General features: G+C 41.0%; 1 protein-coding gene across 1 annotated transcript; it reads right to left on the reverse strand.

The window, feature by feature from the left end:
• Window positions 1–2,168: 2,168 nt before the first annotated feature.
• On the reverse strand, window positions 2,169–6,175 carry MMP7 (matrix metallopeptidase 7). Its single transcript, XM_068670043.1, has 6 exons — window positions 6,003–6,175; window positions 5,262–5,485; window positions 5,007–5,155; window positions 3,572–3,697; window positions 2,863–3,024; window positions 2,169–2,301 (listed from the first exon to the last, which is right to left on the reverse strand). The coding sequence occupies exons 1-6, from the start codon at window positions 6,120–6,122 to the stop codon at window positions 2,279–2,281; spliced, it is 804 nt and encodes a 267-aa protein (XP_068526144.1). The 5' UTR covers window positions 6,123–6,175; the 3' UTR covers window positions 2,169–2,278.
• Between the last annotated feature and the right edge of the window lie 11,980 nt (window positions 6,176–18,155).

The following is an 18,155-nucleotide window of genomic DNA, read 5'->3' on the forward strand; positions in this document are numbered from 1 at the left end:
CTGCCCCTCAGAGTTGTCTCCTTGAAGATATGAGGGTGCTTCTCTCCCACCGTGTTCTGACCCTGTTGCAGGGCAGGCAGCTCATGCACTTACTGGATGTGGTCTTTCAGATGTATCCCACGGTCAGGATGGTCTTCCGAGGAACACACACACCTCTGGAGGGTTATGCCATTCACCTCAGTTCATATGGAAAGTAACTGAACACTAGAATATTTTTCACCTTGAATATTGTGTGCGGTTCTGGGCTCCACAATATACATGTAAAAAAGATGTTAAGGTACTTGAAAGCATCCAGAGGAGGGCAACAAAGCTGGTAAAAGGGCTGGAAGGCATGTCCTGCAAGGAGAGGCTGAGGACCCAAGGGTTGTCCAGTCTGGAGAATGAGGTGGCCTCATTGCTCCCTGCAGCTCCCTGAGGAGGGCAATGCCAAGGGAGGCACCAGTCTCTGCTCCCTGGGACCGATGGCAGGATGTGTGGGAATGGCACAAGGCTGTCCTGGACTGGGCATTGGGAAAAAATTCTGTACCATGAAGGTGGTCAAACACAGGACGGGGCTTCCTAGAGAGGTGCTTGATGCCCCATGCCTGTCAGTGTTGAAGAGGCATTTGGATAATTCCCTCATTATGAGACTGTAATTTTTGGTTAGCCCTGAAGTGGTCAGGCAATTTGACTTGAGGATCTTTGTGGGTCTGTTCTATCTGAACTATTCTATTCTATTCTATTCTATTCTATTCTATTCTATTCTATTCTGTTCTGTTCTGTTCTGTTCTGTTCTGTTCTGTTCTGTTCTGTTCTGTCCTGTCCTGTCCTGTCCTGTCCTGATCTATCCTGATCTATCCTGTCCTATCCTGACCCATTCCATTCCATTCCATTCCATTCCATTCCATTCCATTCCATTCCATTCCATTCCATTCCATTCCATTCGAGCAGCACTAACAAACAGCTTGAGCTCAACAAAAACATTATGTGTCTCTGTTTTGTGCTATGTTCCTTGTGGGGATCTTGGCCAAGAGAACATGCTACATCATGTAAACATTGCATCTTTCCAGGACCCTTAAGGTCATTGTCCACTGTCACAGTCATTTTTATTTTATTATTTTTTTTCCACTTTTCTCCAAGTGGGAAGACCAGTCTTGTGGCTAAATGTACCTTCCGCTATGCCATCTGATATGCTGCCTTTGGAAGTAGCTACTTGAAAGTAGCTATTTGCTGCCTATGGAAGTGGTGCCTGGAGTACTGTATTCACCTCTGGGACCCCCAACACAAGGACACGGAAGTGTTAATACAAGTCAGAAGAGATCCATGAAGATGATCAAGGGGCTGCAGCACCTGTCCTACAAAGACAGGTTGAGGGAGTTGGGGTTGCTCAGCCTGGAAAAGAGAAGGCTCTAGGGAGACCTTACAGCAGCCTTCCAGTATTTAAAGGGGGCCTACACAAAAGCTAAGGAGAGTCACTTCTTCAGGAATTATAGTGATTGGAGAAAGGGGAATGGCTTTAAACTAAAACAGGGTAGGTTTAGATTAGATATAAGAAAGATATTCTTTTATATGAGGGTGGTGAGGCCCTGGAACAGGTTGCCTAGAGAAGCTGTGGATGCTCCATCCTTGGAGGTGTTCAAGACCAGTTTGTACGGGCCTTTGAGCATCCTGGTCTGGTGTCCCTGCCCATGGCAGGGTGTTGGAACTGGGTGATCTTTAAGGTCCCTTCAAACCCAAACCACTCTATGATTCTATGAAGTTATTATTCATCTGTCTTCCTCTGTGATGGTGGTCTGTGAGAAGAAGTGCTTGGGGCTACTGTGAGAGTATGGAAACCCTGTGTGACCCATCTTAGTGAGTCCTGGTGGGGCCCAGAGGATGGCTGTTGCTGAAGGTGGTGCTATAGTGTGAAGGACTCCTGTGTGGGAACTGGAAATGAGTCAGAACCAGGGTTTGTAGCTCTAGCAGCTCTAGCATACAGTCTATTTTGTAGCTGCACCTCTATTCAGAAGGATATTTGCCTGCCTGTCTGTCTATTGCACATGTAGGAGCTATTTAATACACCACTGAAATGCCAGACGAAAGCAAAACATTAAACAACAGAGTATACAAGGTGGTTTTTTTTTTTTTTTTTAATTGTCAGGTGAAATTGTATAAAGTATAAACAAATCTATGAAAAGTTCAGGATAGAAGGTGGCATTCAGAAGCTTACCACTTTAATTGGCCAGAGCCTTAAAATGGTTTTGGAATACCAAAACCACCAGATCTGAATTCTTATTTTTTTTTTGAAACACTTTCTTCAAGAGTTTGCTGGCTTGCTCCCTGTGGGAAAGAAACACAAAATATAGAGACTATGTTAGAAACAGACAAGGCAAACAACTATGTTTTATTCCTAGTGTTTCTCTAGCATGCCCTGAGAAAAATGGTGCCTAAAAAAAAATAACTATGGCAAAAGGGGTCAATTGACCCATGGAATCAATTCTAGTTAAGCCCCACTATTACTTCTGGGTAGTTTCTGCCTTAACTAAACCTTCCCATTGACTTGGTAAGTGGGACAGTAGCTCTTGTTTTCCTAGGGATCAATGTATTACTAAGCCTGTGGCCCCACTTGCTGAAACAGCTCATTTACAAAGCAAGGTCCCTCAGATGTGTTTGGATATGCACAGGTGGTGCACCAGGCTGCTGCACTGCTGCTCTGTCAGCTCTTGGTTGCAATGGGGACATGTTACAGAGGACACATAGTGGATGGAGTGTACAGGAATGTGTTTTTCCCAGGTTACTCCCTTCTTTCTTTTGGCAGTATGAGGAAGCCCTTGCAATCAGGGAGAGCAGTGGAACATATATGTTAGGTGTTATCTTGAAAATCAAATCTTATGAATTTACCGTATAACTTCTGAATTCCTTGCCTATCGTCCTTTGAAAGTGTGAAGGTTTCTGGGTTCACATATGAGTAGATAGGGTACATCAGAGCTCCACGGACATTTGAATGGGCGAGTCCCAAAGAATGGCCAAATTCATGAGCAGCAACAAGGAACAAATTAATTTCTGCACCATAAAAACATAGAAAAGTATCTCAAGTTAGGACATTTCTTTTCAGCATACGAAGAGTTAAGCAGTAAGAGAATTTATGTCTTTCCTTGGTTTGTCCTTGGAATGAAACCTTGGTGTGCTGATCACTTATTAATCATTTACTACTGAACTTTCTCATTTAACTCTTAACATTTTAATCAAAATATTGTTTGTCCTGTGCATACACATATAGACACCCTGAGTCTCTTTCCAGCTCTGCTTTTAGTCAGCCATACTCCTACCAGCAAGTCATAGGACCTTTTCATACTTTATATAGAAAACAGACTATCATGGTCCTTATTTAGCCTTTGAAAAGTTCTTTAAAATCCATACGAACAGGCATTATATAAGTGCTTATGATAAGGAAGCAAAAGCACATAGGTAGTTGAAAAGAAGGAAAGAAATGTTGGTAACAAAATGGTACCGAATCATGAAGTGTTATGGAAAGTATTTCCTATGACTGTGTTCTTGTGACATATACAATATTTGCCCTTCTCCCTTCATACACAAATGTGGGTTTTACCTTGATTGTACCTTGACCATCTTTCATCATCATCAAAATGAGCATCTCCACCTATCCCTTCTCCAGGTGCAAAGGCGTGAGCTAATGTGTTACCTCTTCCATCAAAAGGATATCCATCACCATGCTCTACATTTGAAAAGAAAGAAATGTCACCAGATAGCGCCAGCTCTAGTTCTTAAATTCAGCAAATTTTAGCATGTTGCTTGTTTCTCCTACAGTTTTTCATCACTATTCTTTGAAAAATAAAAATCCTATGATAACAAGGTTGTAAAAACAAGGAGCAAGGTTTTAGGAAACACTCTCCAAATTAATGACTTAAATTCAAGAATTAGACTTGATAATTGAAGTTTCTGAGACAGCTTCAGAGACAGCTGAGCCTTTGCCAGAAAAATGTTTCTGAAGCAGCATTCAGGGATTATTTCAGAATAAAAACTTAATGCTTGACAACATTCTAAGCACCTGAATGTTTTTATTGTTGGACGGTGCTATGCAACTTTAGTTCTAGACACTCACTTATACAGATTGTAGTGGAAGCCAATGATTTGGGCTAGAATACCATGTAACTGAATATCTGAGTTCTTTTGTCCCTGGCCTTGTTGTAGGGTCTATTATCTACTGCTATCATCTGTGATTGATTGTGGGTTTGGGGGGACTCGAATGCCGATTTGTGTCCTTTCCCCCAGAACACATGATGGACCTTGATGCAGACCTAATACAGGCAAAGGAGACCCTAGTCCTAGTTCATGACAAGTGATTTATACCCATTTCTATCTTAGTTTGGCTGAGCTGAGTCAGTTTGGGTTCCAGACACAAGTAAAAGGTATGCCTACATTCATGTATTATTATGGATCACGAGCTTCTGCAGTGACCCTACCAGTCATCCCCATTTACCATGCCCTAGCTTGCCCCTTTTTGCAGTCTTGGAGTGCAATAGTGGGGTTCCTTTTAGAATAAAATCAACCAGAAGATACTCTTTGGGGCCAAACCTAATGTACCCCAGCTTCCAAAGGTTTGGTCAGTCCAGAGAACCAGGATAAAGCTATTCCAAATTAAAGCTGCCTGATCCTGCCTGACTCCAGCCTGTGGATGCTGATTCTTCAGCATCATCTGTTTTGCTCTGCAGACCTCTTCCCATTAGTTTGTACTCTTGTCAATGCAGACATACCCCCGAACATCTCAGTTTAGGTGTCTCAGACTGCAGCTGAATTCTGCCTCCATTTCACAGCTGTAACTCCTACGGGATTTTCTAATGTTTGCATGGGAGTAAAATTGATTTATGATATATAAAACTGATGGCATTATAAAAAGACGGTAAACTCTACATAAATTAATAATAAATATAAACATATTGTTCTTTCTTAAACTTTTGGCTATAAAAATAGATTCTGCAAGTCAAAGCTAAGGAGCACTGCATTTAAAAATGATGTAGTCTCACCACGACGTGCAAATCTGATCACGATGTCTGCATACCCCCAGAGAACTTTTTTGAACTTCAGTGGAGTCACATCACTCCATACCATAAAAGCCCTTCTAATTGCATCATCCACATGTTGTTGGGGTAGATCAGGTGTATAATTAACAATCCTGGCAGAAAAAAGAAACAGGAGAACAGCATTTAGTCTGTGAAGGAAGCCTGCATAGTTAAACACAAAATAACCCCTTTTGCCATAAAACCTGAAACATCACTAACTTGTATGTCAAAAGTTTCTTATTCCATCTTGGATTTCCAGGAAATGTTCTGTAATCTGCGATATCAGGGATTCCACATCTGGGTTGTTGAATCATTTTTTTTGTTTCTGCATCTAATGTTCCAGTTACAGTCAGGTGGAAAAACTTCTGCATTTCTTTAATCCTCTCCTCTAAGCTGAGTTTAGGGGCTCTATCAAGAATTGGAAAGAACTTATTGAGATATGCCTGGAAAAGGAAAAGGAAAATAAACATTAATATTTATATCTGTGATTTTTCAGTAACTGCATTTTACATTTGATTGAATTGTTTCATTGTCCTGCAGTCATAGCTAGTTTTAGTATTTTTTTCTTCCTATTTCAGTTTAACAAATGATATTTTCTCTGTAGCGTAGACTAACATACAGGAAAATTGTAATAGCAGCACAACACAGTAAGCAAACAATTCTTTTAAATAAATGCAATTTATTCTACATTCAAATCAATCAGCCTCCAAAATAATATAAAATATTGTTGAGATGTTTTTAAATGATGTGTTCCCCTTCATTTGACAGTTGGAACTTGGTCTCTTTTGCAAGTTAGACTTAGGGTATCTAAGTCAATCAGCAAATTTAAATAGTTTTATGTCACCTCTGCAAAAAACGTTGCAATGTTAGATAAGATAAACAGACAGGAAAGGAATGTAGAAGTTAAATTAAAAATCAGGTTATTCATAATGCAGTTACATTGTCCACCTAGTAACATACCTTTATACTCTCTAAATCAGCATTGTTCCATAGTTCTGTGTTAAGTTGTACTGGAAAAGCAAAACTCTGAGGTAGGAGAATGGCAGCACAAAAAAGGAGGTATTGCATAGTCCCCAGCATTGGCAAGGAGCCTCGCTACAGCAGAAAGTGTTTGACCTTCTGTCTCCCAAGACCACAGCTAAAATGCTTATATAGATCCTGTTAGCTCCATGCAGCAATCATGTACGTGACTCAGTTTTTGGTGGTGTTAATGTGATGGCATCACTATTCTAAGAAGTAAAGGAAGGCACGTTAAACAAATCTTCCCTTTGACTTCCCTGTTGATGTCATGTCACAACCAGCAGCCAACTTTGGCTCTACCTTTTCATATTATTCCAGTAGTGAAATCACAAGGTCACAGGGAAGTTCACCCTCTGTAACTTCATCAATACAGTTACTGTATAACCACTTCTTACAGTGCCTCTCTCAAAGTTACTTATACACAAAGACATCTTGCAACATTTTGGTCAGACAACCTGGCTGTGTTAGTTGATGCAGGAGCAGAGATGAGATGGATGGGAGTGCTATCTCACTTTACAAGAACATGTGAAAGCACACAGGAAAAAGAAAAGAGCTTACCCTAAGACATATATAGCCATCTTCTATCTCCAGCTGTACCAGTGCAATGTGTTGAAGGTTCATGGAGCACTGATAGAGAAAACCAGAGGTGGGGAGGGCAGCTAAAACCTCCCTGGTCCCCTGAGACCAACACTGGTCTCAGCTGCTTTCCACCAAAACCCACTGGAAGTAGCAGATTTTGAGGCCTGGAAACACCAGTCCACAAGCAGGCTTGCGATTTTTTTTATCAGGGTGTGTGTTTTTGTGGCAGTGTTGTCCTTAACCCAAGTGGAAAGGCACATCAATGGGAAAAGATTGTTACTGTTTCTTATAATAGGGCAGCTAAAAGGGGAGTAAGTGAACATACATGTACATGGAAGAGTTCGTGAGCTACTGGCTTAAGTCCAATGCACTCCTGACTGATAATAAAGACTTCTGATTTCAGAGAGAAATGATCTATGCCAAAACACTATTGAATTATGCAGGAGAGAACTGCATTACACAGTAAGGTCTGAAATAGTTGTTAAAAGAATGGGGCTTCTACTTGATATTGGACCAGGGTCTGGGTGGCAGGTGAGATGAGGATGTGTTTAAGCTCCATGAGTCTTGTGATTAATTCCTCACATGCGTGAGTGGAATTTGAAGGCCTCAAAAGGCATTCCAAATGACAGAATACTAAACATCTTCTTTGTATCTTTAACTGGGCCATGGGCAAAGCTGAAAAGGAGAGTGTAAATGCACGAGTTTGTTGAGAAATGACAGACTTTATGCTCCATTTTATCTTCTGATAGATATCTGTCAACTCACCTCCCCCCCTTTTTTTTTTTCAAGAAGGTTTTTAAGTTAATGTGGGGCTTGAATTGAAACAAAAATAATTTAATGAGAATAAACTCATTTTATTTGGGCTCAAAACCATTGGGAATCAATTTAATTCTGGTAGGAAGACCAATATTAAAAAGAATAGAATGCTAATTTAAAGACATTTCTGTGTGAATTTTGCACACTTTATGTTTTGCCTTGGTTTTGAATGACACAAACTGTTGTGGGTCAGGTAAAGCTAATTTACTAGCCAAATGTCATAATCACATCTTTTGCATTCAGCAGAGAACCTGTGCCTATGCCAGAGAATAGAGGAGTTTTAAGTCAGTCAGAAGAAACACTGTTAGAGACGTTTAATAATTAATAGGAATAACTGTAGCCACAACTTGAAAATAAAAGTGTTTGTATATATATATGACGTAAAGATCTATTGAGGAGGTTCACAAGATTGCCACAGAAATTTTTACACTGTGACATTTAATGAGGTGAGTAACCCTACTGTGAACAAGCATATTTCATGAAATGATGTCCTATGAGGAACCCATTGATGGGCACCAGTCTCTGCGGTCTGGGGAAAAAAAATAAATATAGAAATCAAGACCTGAGCCTCCTTTGGACATGAGCAGTTTTGTGCCCTGCAGTGGGATGAAAAAGTGAAGTAGAACTGAATGATTCAGTGGTGAATGATCATTGTTTCCTGGTCATTTGACTTGGACAGAAGGCTCAGCTGGACTCTGGCCAACCTGAATGTGGCCAACAGTGGAGTTAGTGCAGGTCAAGAGTTGCTAAATTGTCTTTGTGAATGCATTGGATCTGGCTGGGGTGGAGCTAGCTTTCTTTATAGCAGCTGGCATGGTACAGTGTTTGGATTTGTGGCTATAAGTGTTGATAACACATCAATGTTTTGAGTATTGGTGAACAGTGCTTGCACAGAGTCAAGGTTTTCATTGAATAGACTGGGGGTGGACAAAAAGCTGGTAGAGGATGTAGCCAGGACAGCTGACCTGAATTTGTCAAAAGGATGTTCTCTATGATAGAGTGCCATGCTCAGAAATAAAACTGGGCTGCCGGAAGAAGAAGGTGGAAATGGAGGTTGTATTTTGAGGTAGTCATTTCATGGAGACTGGCCGGGTATCAATCTGCTTGTGAGAAGTAGTGAGTGATTGCCTTTGCATCACATTTTCTTTTTTCTTCTGATTTCTTCACTTTATCTCCATCCATGAGTTTTTTTTTTTTTTTTTTTTTTCGTAATCTCTCACTTTTCCCATTGTGGGTGGGGTGGGGAGTGAGCAAGTGGCTGTGTGGTGATTACCTGCTGCCTGTGGTCAACCCACCATAGTAAATACCATGGAAAACAAATGGTCAAAAATTTCTGGGAAATGTTTTGTTTGGGTCACTTGTGAATTATGCAATATTGTATTTAAGCTCCAACCAAACCGGATAGACCTGGACTCTTAAGGTCTCTAGGACAATCAATACCTTTTGTTCTGGTTATTTAATTTGACTTAAAAATAATAATAATAAAAAAAATCAGACTTGGCGTATCTTTGACTTGGCTAATTTATTTATTTATTTATTTATTTATTTATTTATTTATTTATTTATTTATTTATTTATTTATTTTCTTTCTTCAGTTTCTCAGGACTAAGCCCAGTGAGGCCCAATCTGCATGTAGAACCTTGCCATTATTTTTCCACAAACCATCTTTCATTCTCCTCATCTCATCTTTGCATGGCACACTCCTTTTAGATGCAAAATTGCCTCTGAGCAACACAAACCTGGAGCTCACTCATGGTTATTATTAGCTATTTTTCTTGGCTAAGTCTACTCTGCAGAGGGTGTCCCATCTCCATGGCTTCTGCACTCCATTTCCATGGATTTCACCCCTGAGGGGCATCTCTTCAATGGAGTCCCCTGAGACAGGGAAACCAGGGCTACATACCCCTATTCTGTGAAAGTAAAGCACTCCAGTCACTGCTGAGGCCTCTCAGCAGCATGCCAGCCCATTTCTGGAGAGAGGCAACCCGGTTCTTCCCTTCTGTTTGTCTGAGTCAAGATGCATTGAGCTATTTCCCAGCAGGATATACCTGATGCCCTGCTGCTTTAGGGGAAGAAAGGCCTGAGGAAGGGATTAGAGGTTTGTGTGCAGCACAAACAGTGTGATAAGAACTAACAGACTTAGGTTACTAGTAATTAAGCAATCAGGCTTAACATATCTCGACTTGTTGATTTACCATCTTATGGCTGTTTAGAATTAACTTTGCAATTAATGACTTTGTATTTAGAATATTTTGACTGGGTCATAATGTGGGAAAATGATGCAAATGTAGAGAAAAGATTTTACAATAATCACCTTGAGCAATAAGCCACAAGGGAGATAGCCTTCCTGTGAATGTTACATTCACTTGTGAGGTTTGACATCTTACCTTGTTGTATTTGTCTGCTTCTCTGGTCAATGCCATGGATAAGGAATATCTTTCCTATGGGTAAAAGAGGTATATGGATCTCTTAAAAAATTCCATATAATAATATTCATTATTCACTTTAAATTTAAGTCATAAGATAAACCCTTTGGATGCATACAGTCTTTCCTTCCTCCAGAAGCCTTCGTACAGGACAGAGAGAAGGGAAGAGGGCAGGTGGTCAGTCAGCTGCATCTCGCTGCAGTATGGATACAAATCTTACTGGCACAGGAGCAGGGGCACCTGCTAGAATCACCTTTCATTTGTGAATTACCTTTTTGTAGCTCTTCCCACCCATTTGTAAGTCTGGCTTAACACTGTCTTTAAAGGACTGGGTCAAGATGCAATTTAAAGCCTTGCAATTTAAAGTCTTGTCTTAACAAAACTGTATCCTTTCATGCAGGAAACCTTTAATTTCATACTTGGCTCAAGGTAACCTCAGGTTTCTGGTAATGCAGCAGTGAATCTCTGTGATAAGTGGCAGAGTCTCATTCAAAACAAACTGAGACTGGTCATGTAGTGGTGCTGCAAGGACAGGCAGACCCTTATTACTCTCTCGCTGCTGTAGCAGCATGGAAAGGCTGGTTGCATGGAAATGCTGCACTGAGTTTGTCAACACTAAAAGTTACCCAAAATAAGGAGCAATGTGAGGCAGTCCTGACTCACCCCGAGGATCTGCACATGTCCATACCTGCAGGGACAGCACAATGAGTTTGGGTTTCAGTGATGACAGAGACTGGGTTTTGAAAGGCATAGTAGGCACAGAAAGACAAGCTCTCGTATCTTGACCTGTGCTGAGCATGGATGATTTCTATAGGTCTCTGGAATATAAGTAAAACCCCAAACTCTGCATTTAACATAATTTGCAAAATCCTGTTTCTAACATGGAAATAAACCGCCCCTCAGAGAGGCTACAGACTTCATTGAGATAAAATGAAGCAGTAAAGCAATTCCAGAAGAATTACAGACATACCACTGGGGTTTTATGCTCTAGAATAAAATGTGTGAGACTGTGTACATCATCTAAATTGAGAGGGATAGAACTGAGAAAAAAAAGGATGGTGAAAAAATAAAACCCAACCATATGTGAATGTGTTGGTATTTTTTTTTTTCATAAAGTTTATTTTTTTTTTTTTTCTTCTCTAGAATTTGTCAGATATGACCATGTTATTGTCTTTGTTCAAATGATTTCTAATTCATGACACTAATTCATGTCTGGAAAGCTGACAGCCTGCTGGTCAGGCAGCTCCTGGGTTTGGGCTGGGTCCTTCTATTCTCCTGTCTGATTTCCAATAATTGAGTGTAAGGACAATAATATCAGCTTCTTGATAAACTTTGTTATACTACTAAGATTTTCTTTCACCAAAATTGTCCTCCCTGAAGCAGAGTTGCAGCGTTTGTTTCACACAAAGCAAGTTATACTGAGCTTTCTAGAATGGTGCATTTTGACCTTGTCATCATTAAAAAGCAACACAAGCATTAAAAGGCTGCACAACCAAATAAGGGCTGTTTGTACTCGAGTGGGGAAGAGTGAGTCACAAAGCAGTCTTGCTAACTTTAGCACAGTTATTCATGTAGCTGGTTACCAGCCTTAGCGGTTGCTTAACCAGGCTCCACGTGACTAACCAAATCAGAAACACATGGAAAAGAGAGAGAAGAAATTTTAGAAAGTCAGTGATGTCTGTTCAACCACATACCAACAAGAAGTGCTGAGCTGGCTTATTATTATAGTAAAAATATATTTTTTTTCTGATTCCTCTTAAACATAGTCACATTCCTTAGGGGGACTATATCCTTCTGCTGGGTTTTACACATGCTGTCTTTTTTGCAGCAGCATCAAAGTCCCACACCTATGAGGAGAGAGTAACCCTGAGGCTGGAATTCAAGCTGATGTTTGTTTATGTTTGAATCCTTTAAGACTGTTTGGACTTAGCCATGGGAGTCCACATGGGTGTGCAGAAGCTCCAGCAGGCATGGCAGAAAGCCAGCATGAATGAACAGGCAACTCCTGAGCACGCTCAAATGCAAAAAAAGGAGACTCACAGAAGATAAGCATGGGGATAAGCTATCTGGGAGAGGTATAAACATTTTGTCTGGGCATGCAGGGGTGGATTTAGAAAAAATAGAACTCAGCTGGAATTTAAAATTGTGGTAGATGTGAAGGGCGACAAATACACTGGCAGCAAAGGGAAGACTAATGAATCTATGGTTGCACAACTTGATGGCTCAGGGAAACTAATGACTAAGGAAATGAAAAAGGTTGAAGTACTTAAGGTTGTCTCTTCAACTGTTTTCAGTGTACAGCCTGGTGCTTCACAGGCCCTGGAGGCTGTTGGCAGAGTGTGGCCATCGGGACAGAGTATCACCTTTGCTATAGGCAGTCAGGGACTACTTAAGCAAACTGGGCATACACAAGTCCATGGGCCCAAATGGGGTTCACCTGCGGGAGCTAAAGGAAATAGCTCTTTTTTTGGTCTAGAGGACCTCTGGTCATCCTTTCCAAATTCATTTCTTTTTTGTAATTTTAATAATTTCTCTCAGTGAAATCTGTAATGTGGAATATTTCTCTGTTGGAAAGCTGAGTTGATAAACCGGCATGGTAAGCTTCTCCAGTAGAAAAGTATACCACAAGGATAAGCATTAAAAGATATCACTGCTGCTCTCAGAGACTGCTTCATGTGCGGAAGCTTCTTAGATTTTTATTTTTTTTATTGAACCAAAAGTAGTTTACCTGAATAGATAGAGATGTCCAGATTAAAATTGTAGGTGTAAAAAAGGCTTGTCAAATTTTGGTCACTTTTTCGGTTTACATTAAAGTACTTTGAAGGTGATGAAATTATGCATTTTGAGACTTTTTGAGTAAAAAAAAATCTTTTTTTTTTTTTTTTTTCAGTTTAAACAAATATTTACTTCAAAGTTTGATTGCTCATGAAAAAAGAAATACAGAACGTAAAAGCCAAAGTGAGCTATTTTAGTTAACCACATTTAAAATATTTTTAAAATTAGAGTTCTCATGATAATATAAGATTTTGGCTTTGACAATTAAACTTTTAAGGGACAACCATTTTTGAATAAAATTGAGAGGATTTAGGTAGAAGCTAACATATTGGATTTATGTGGCGAAGTTTTGGTGTCAGGGCGTCAGTGGGGTTGGCTTCTGTGAGCAGAGCCCAGCAGCTGCCCCATGTCAGATCAGAGCCAGCTCCGGACAGCTCCAAAAGGGACCTGCTGCTGGCCAGAGCTGAGCCATGAGTGATGCTGGTTGGGCCTCTGGGAGAGCAATTGAAGAGATGGGAAATCTGCTGTGCTCCAGCAGCTGGGAGGGAGGGGAGAGAGCTGAGAGAGAGCCCTGCAGCCCCCAAGGTGAATGCAGCAGGAGGGCAGGAGGTGCTCCAGGCATGCAGCACAAGTTCCCCTGCGGCCCATGAAGAGGCCCCTGGTGGAGCAGGCTGTCCCCCTACAGCCTGTGGAAGACAATGCCGGAGCAGATCTCCACAATACAGCCCATGTAGGACACCATGCCACAGCAGGTGGATGTGCCCTGAAGGAAGTTGCCACGTGCAGAGAGGAGACCATGCTGGAGCAGGAGGCCTGGCAGGGCCTGTGGGGAACCCATAATTGGAATAGTTTGTGAAGAAATGTAGCCCGTGGGAAGCACCCATGTGGGAGCAGTTGGTGAAAGACTGTATCCTGTATGAGGGGGCAGGAGAACAGTGTGAGGAGGAAAGAACAGCCAAAATTAAGTGTTATGAACTGACCACATCCCATTGGGTGGGGGAGAAGAGATAGAAGAATCAGGAGTGAAAGAGTTCAATAGAGCCTGGGAAGAAGAGGTGGGTGGGGAGAAGGTGGTTTTGGTGTTGTCTTTGTTTCTCACCTTCCTACTCTATTTTTTATTGGCAATAAATAAAATTAATCTTCCCCAAGTTGAGTCTGTGATGGTAATTGGTAAGTAATCTCCCTGTCTTTCTCTTGACCCACAACATTTTTCATCATATTTTCTCCCCATTCCTCTTGAGGACAAGGAGTGAGAGACCAGCTGGGTTGGCTTCTGGTAGCCACCTAAGGACAAGGCACCAACTAGAGAGCTTTCAGGCTGAAAGAAAGGGGAATTCCACACCACAATTCAGTCACTACCAAAAGTCTGCCTGCCTACACTCTATCCAGGCACCAAAGTCTATGTCTATATTAAGGAATAAAGTAGATGTGGAAGGTGAAATAATGGGTGCTGAGGCTTGGGCATTCATTTGGGAAGAGGATACTCCAGACCAATTCAGGTTTGGTCCAGTGGACTGAGCATCTGCCAGCAAGGTAATATGTTTTTTGGCTCAGTACCATCCCAAAGGGACCAAATTTGCTCACATCCATCTGCTCCCAGTGTGAACGAACACAAGTGTAAACAATGGAGATGATCAGAGGACTGGTTTTGAAGCACAGGTCTTGTCTGAAGTGAAACACTACCAGGGTGAAGCACACCCATCATTCCTGGCCCTTCAAAATCAAGTTAACGTCACTATATTTTCTCCAGAAACAATTGCAATTGCCAGGTGATTATCACTGGACACAGGTCAGGAACAAAAGGCTGCTGTGTATTTTAATCCTTTATGTTTCTTTACTTTAATGTGTAACAAAGAAAGATTAAACATTAAAGGAAGACTCTCCTTAGTCTTGGTTCTGTGTCCCAGAACTTTATTGTAGCCTCATAGTTTGCAGTTTTACATAATACAAAATTACATTTTTATGGAAGGTGGAAACTAGCTTAGTTAACCTGCCTGGTGAATAGAAAATAATGAAGCATTTTGCTACAAATCAACAGCTATAGTTAGAATTAATTTATTAAAAGCTACAGTTAGAATTAGTTTATCATAGTGAGAAGTCTGAACATGACCTGCCCCAGCCTGACTTTTCTCTGGGTTGCTCTGGAGGTAGTTGTCATTTACTGCTCTAAATAGGGCAGAAGGAATTTGACTCCACCACACTAACAGATCAGTGACCATACCTTGTCAAGAAGACCAAAAAAACAGTCCACTATACAATTCCCACACAGATGTTTTTTCTGTCATTTGCAATTAGTTTAAATTAATCATAGGTGTACAGTGAAGTCACAGTTGTTGTGCCAGAGAGGTGTTCTCTATCGAGCTCACAACAGAAGGATGTTAGCCTGTGTGCGCTGCTGTAGGTATTATACTGAGGATTGCAATGGCTCCCAAAACTCTGAGAAAAAAAAGTACTCACTTAATGATGTGAATGTTCCTGCTAAGAAAGGACTTTTTTTTTCCTGTGGCTAATATGGACAATAGTGCCAGATCTTAAATGAATGGATACATCATGCACTTACTGACACCAGTGTTTTTGGAGTTATTAGAATCTTCATTACACAACATCACTCATTGCCTTATTATTGCGGTTCCTTGAGAAAAAAATGAAATCTTCATATTGTTCAGCTTTCATTCAGGATGTGTGACTGCAACCACTGAGGTCACTTACATCAGTTACAAGTGAGTAGTGTTAAATTCTGGGAAACTCTGCCCTTGTTTGCCATACCTGTTCCAAAGTTTCAGAAAAGCCCAGCCTATGTCTGCGAAAATGAAAGCTGTGACAGATCATGAGACAGCTGTCTACATCGCTGCCACTACCATCTTTTGAACAATACCGAAGAAAATAAAATTCAGCTTTCATTTTACTATTATTACTGTGGGATGGGAGAAGATTCAGACTAGGGTTAGCAGTTATTTGCCAGATTAATCTCTCGGGCAGCTAAACCTGCTCTTGAATGTATGACCAAGAGTAGTTTTGAATCCAAAAAGTTTTTGGATTCATAGAACTGGGATCTGAGAGACCTGCTTTCTCAAATCTACACATCTGCTCTAGTTTGACAAGGAGCAAAACTTGTGGTAAGTCAGGACCAAAGCTGATGCCTTTTGCCAGAATTCTGAGTTTTCTTGGAAATATACAACATTCTAAATACTTAGTACAACCTGTTCTCAAGTTATGCTTACCTTGCTAACAGAACATAGACCATAACATCATTACTATGCTCTAGAGTGAATGAGAATAGACAAGCAATGCACACAGCTCAGCTGGGCTAGATTTGTTAAATCTGCAGGCTGTGATGTACTTACAGATTGTGTGTTGTGAGACTAGATCTTTAATTAGACTATACAGCTTCTAGCTTCTTGTACTTACACATGGATTTCTTTCATGTAACATAAAAGAAAAAAAAATAACTTATGTTAACTTTTAATGCTTATAGAGCACAACCCTGTGGGACTCAGAAAAGATAATTTTAAATAATAGATATCTGGTATAAAATCACTGTAACAGAAAACGAGACATCTGAAGCAATTACTATTCTGACAGAAGTGCCATGCAGTAATTTTATAACAAGTGGAAAAGAAAGTGTAGTAGAAAGTAGGAAAGAAAGCAAATATGGACTTAGAACACACACGCTTTTTACCCAGCCTCTAGCTTTACCAAAGATACTGTCACATTTTTCCCTTTCCCATGACCCCAGTCCTTTTTCCAAAAAAGAGGCACATTGGCTTGTGGCACTTTTCTCAAGCCTTCCTTGAGAAGAATAAGTAACACCAAGCAGAGAACCAACCAGACTTCCTTATTATTAGCCAGTACTGCTGCACCACTCTGAGCCATAACACAGACCAATTAACTCAAGATTGCATCAGATCTAGACAACACACTAAAATATGGCTTAGAGCTTCAGCCTTGTGTCCTGGTTTTGTTTGGGATAGAGTTATTTTTCTTCCTAGTAGCTGGTATGGTGCTGTGGTTTGGATTCAGGAATAAGGCTGATAACAAAGGGATGTTTTAGTTGCTGTAGAGCAATGCTCACAGAGCCAAGGACTGTTCAGCTCCTGGTCCTGCCCTGCCAGCGAGGTACCTGGGGGTGCACAAGGAGCTGGGAGGAGACACAGCCAGGAGGTGGCCCAGACTGACCAAAAGGATGTCCCATACATGGCATTGTGCTCAGCAACAAAAGCTGGGTAATTTGGCTGGGGAGGGCTGCCATTGCTCAGGGACTGGCTGGGTGGGTGGTGAGCAGTTACATTGTGCAACACTTGCTTTGTTTATTATTATTATTATTATTATTATTATTATTATTATTATTATTATTATTATTATTATTATTATTATTATTATTTTTATGTACCATCCCCCTGTGTCCAGTTCTGGGGCCCTGTGTAAAAGAGGGACATGGACATACTGTAAAGGGCCACCATGCTGATGAAGGGACTGGAGCATCTCTCCTGTGACGAAAGGCTGAGAGCTGGGACTGCTCAGCCTGGAGAAGAGGGGGCTTCGGGAGATCTCGTCAATGTCTATAAATACCTGAAGGGAGGGTGGAAAGGAGATGGAGCCAGGCTCTTGTCAGTGGTGCCCAGTGCCAGAACAGGAGGCAATGGGCACAGCTGGGCACACAGGATGCTCCCTCTGAGCACCAGACAGCAACTCTGTGCTGTGCAGGTGATGGAGCCCTGGCACAGGCTGCCCAGAAAGCTTATGTATTCTTCTCTTTGGAGATCCTCAAAAGCATCCTGGACATGGGCAAGCTGGTGCAGGTGTCCCTTTTTGAGCAAATGACCTGCAGAGGTCTGTGATTCTATGACTTAGAAATTAGATTCTGTGATTCTGAGATAGCTAAAGTTGCACAGATGAAGGTGTACTGAATTGTCTTTAAAGGGCAACCACAGAAATAGAAGCTATACTGTATATTAACCTAATTCAGTGTTTATGAGGTGCTTGAAATATCAAGTACTATTAAATCCAAAATTATAGCAATAAGTTAACCTGTGACTGCTGTAGAGAGAGGAAAATGACAGACAAATCCTACAGCAAATCTGTCCTTAAAAAGAGTTGCTGTAGTCATGTGAGGTGTGTGGAAGTTTGGTATGGTTGACCAAACCATTTGAACATTGTAGAGTGAGGGAAGAGGTCACAAAACAATAGTATGCATTTTTTTTTAGATCTCAAGAAATCTAATTTTAGTAAGTTGAGTAATAAAACATGAAATGTGGCAACACCGCTTTGAGACAAAGATTGGCAAAACAACTTGCAACATTCACTTCCCTCATGGGATCACATTGTCCTTTACAGGCTCAGGCCCGGTGCATGCTGTGGTTGCTGATCTTCCAGAGCAGAGATAGAGTCCCTGGAGAAGTCAGTGTAGTACCAGTCATCCTCTTCCTCAGCTCTTTGGCCTAACTTGGTATTATGATTTCAACAGCTACTCTTATCCAATGCTGAAGGCCTGTTGTGA

The sequence above is a fragment of the Anas acuta genome, chromosome 1 (genome assembly GCF_963932015.1).
Source record: "Anas acuta chromosome 1, bAnaAcu1.1, whole genome shotgun sequence".
In the NCBI taxonomy this organism is placed as follows: Eukaryota; Metazoa; Chordata; class Aves; order Anseriformes; family Anatidae; genus Anas; species Anas acuta.

Excerpts from the sequence above, each read along its gene's own strand:
- MMP7 (XM_068670043.1), bottom strand. The coding sequence starts at position 6,122 with ATGCTGGGGACTATGCAATACCTCCTTTTTTGTGCTGCCATTCTCCTA. Across the intron at positions 5,156-5,261 it reads AAGAAACTTTTGACATACAA|GATTGTTAATTATACACCTG; the intron begins GTTAGTGATGTT and ends TTTTTCTGCCAG. Across the intron at positions 2,302-2,862 it reads AGGAATTCAGAAGTTATACG|GGAGCAAGCCAGCAAACTCT; the intron begins GTAAATTCATAA and ends TCTTTCCCACAG.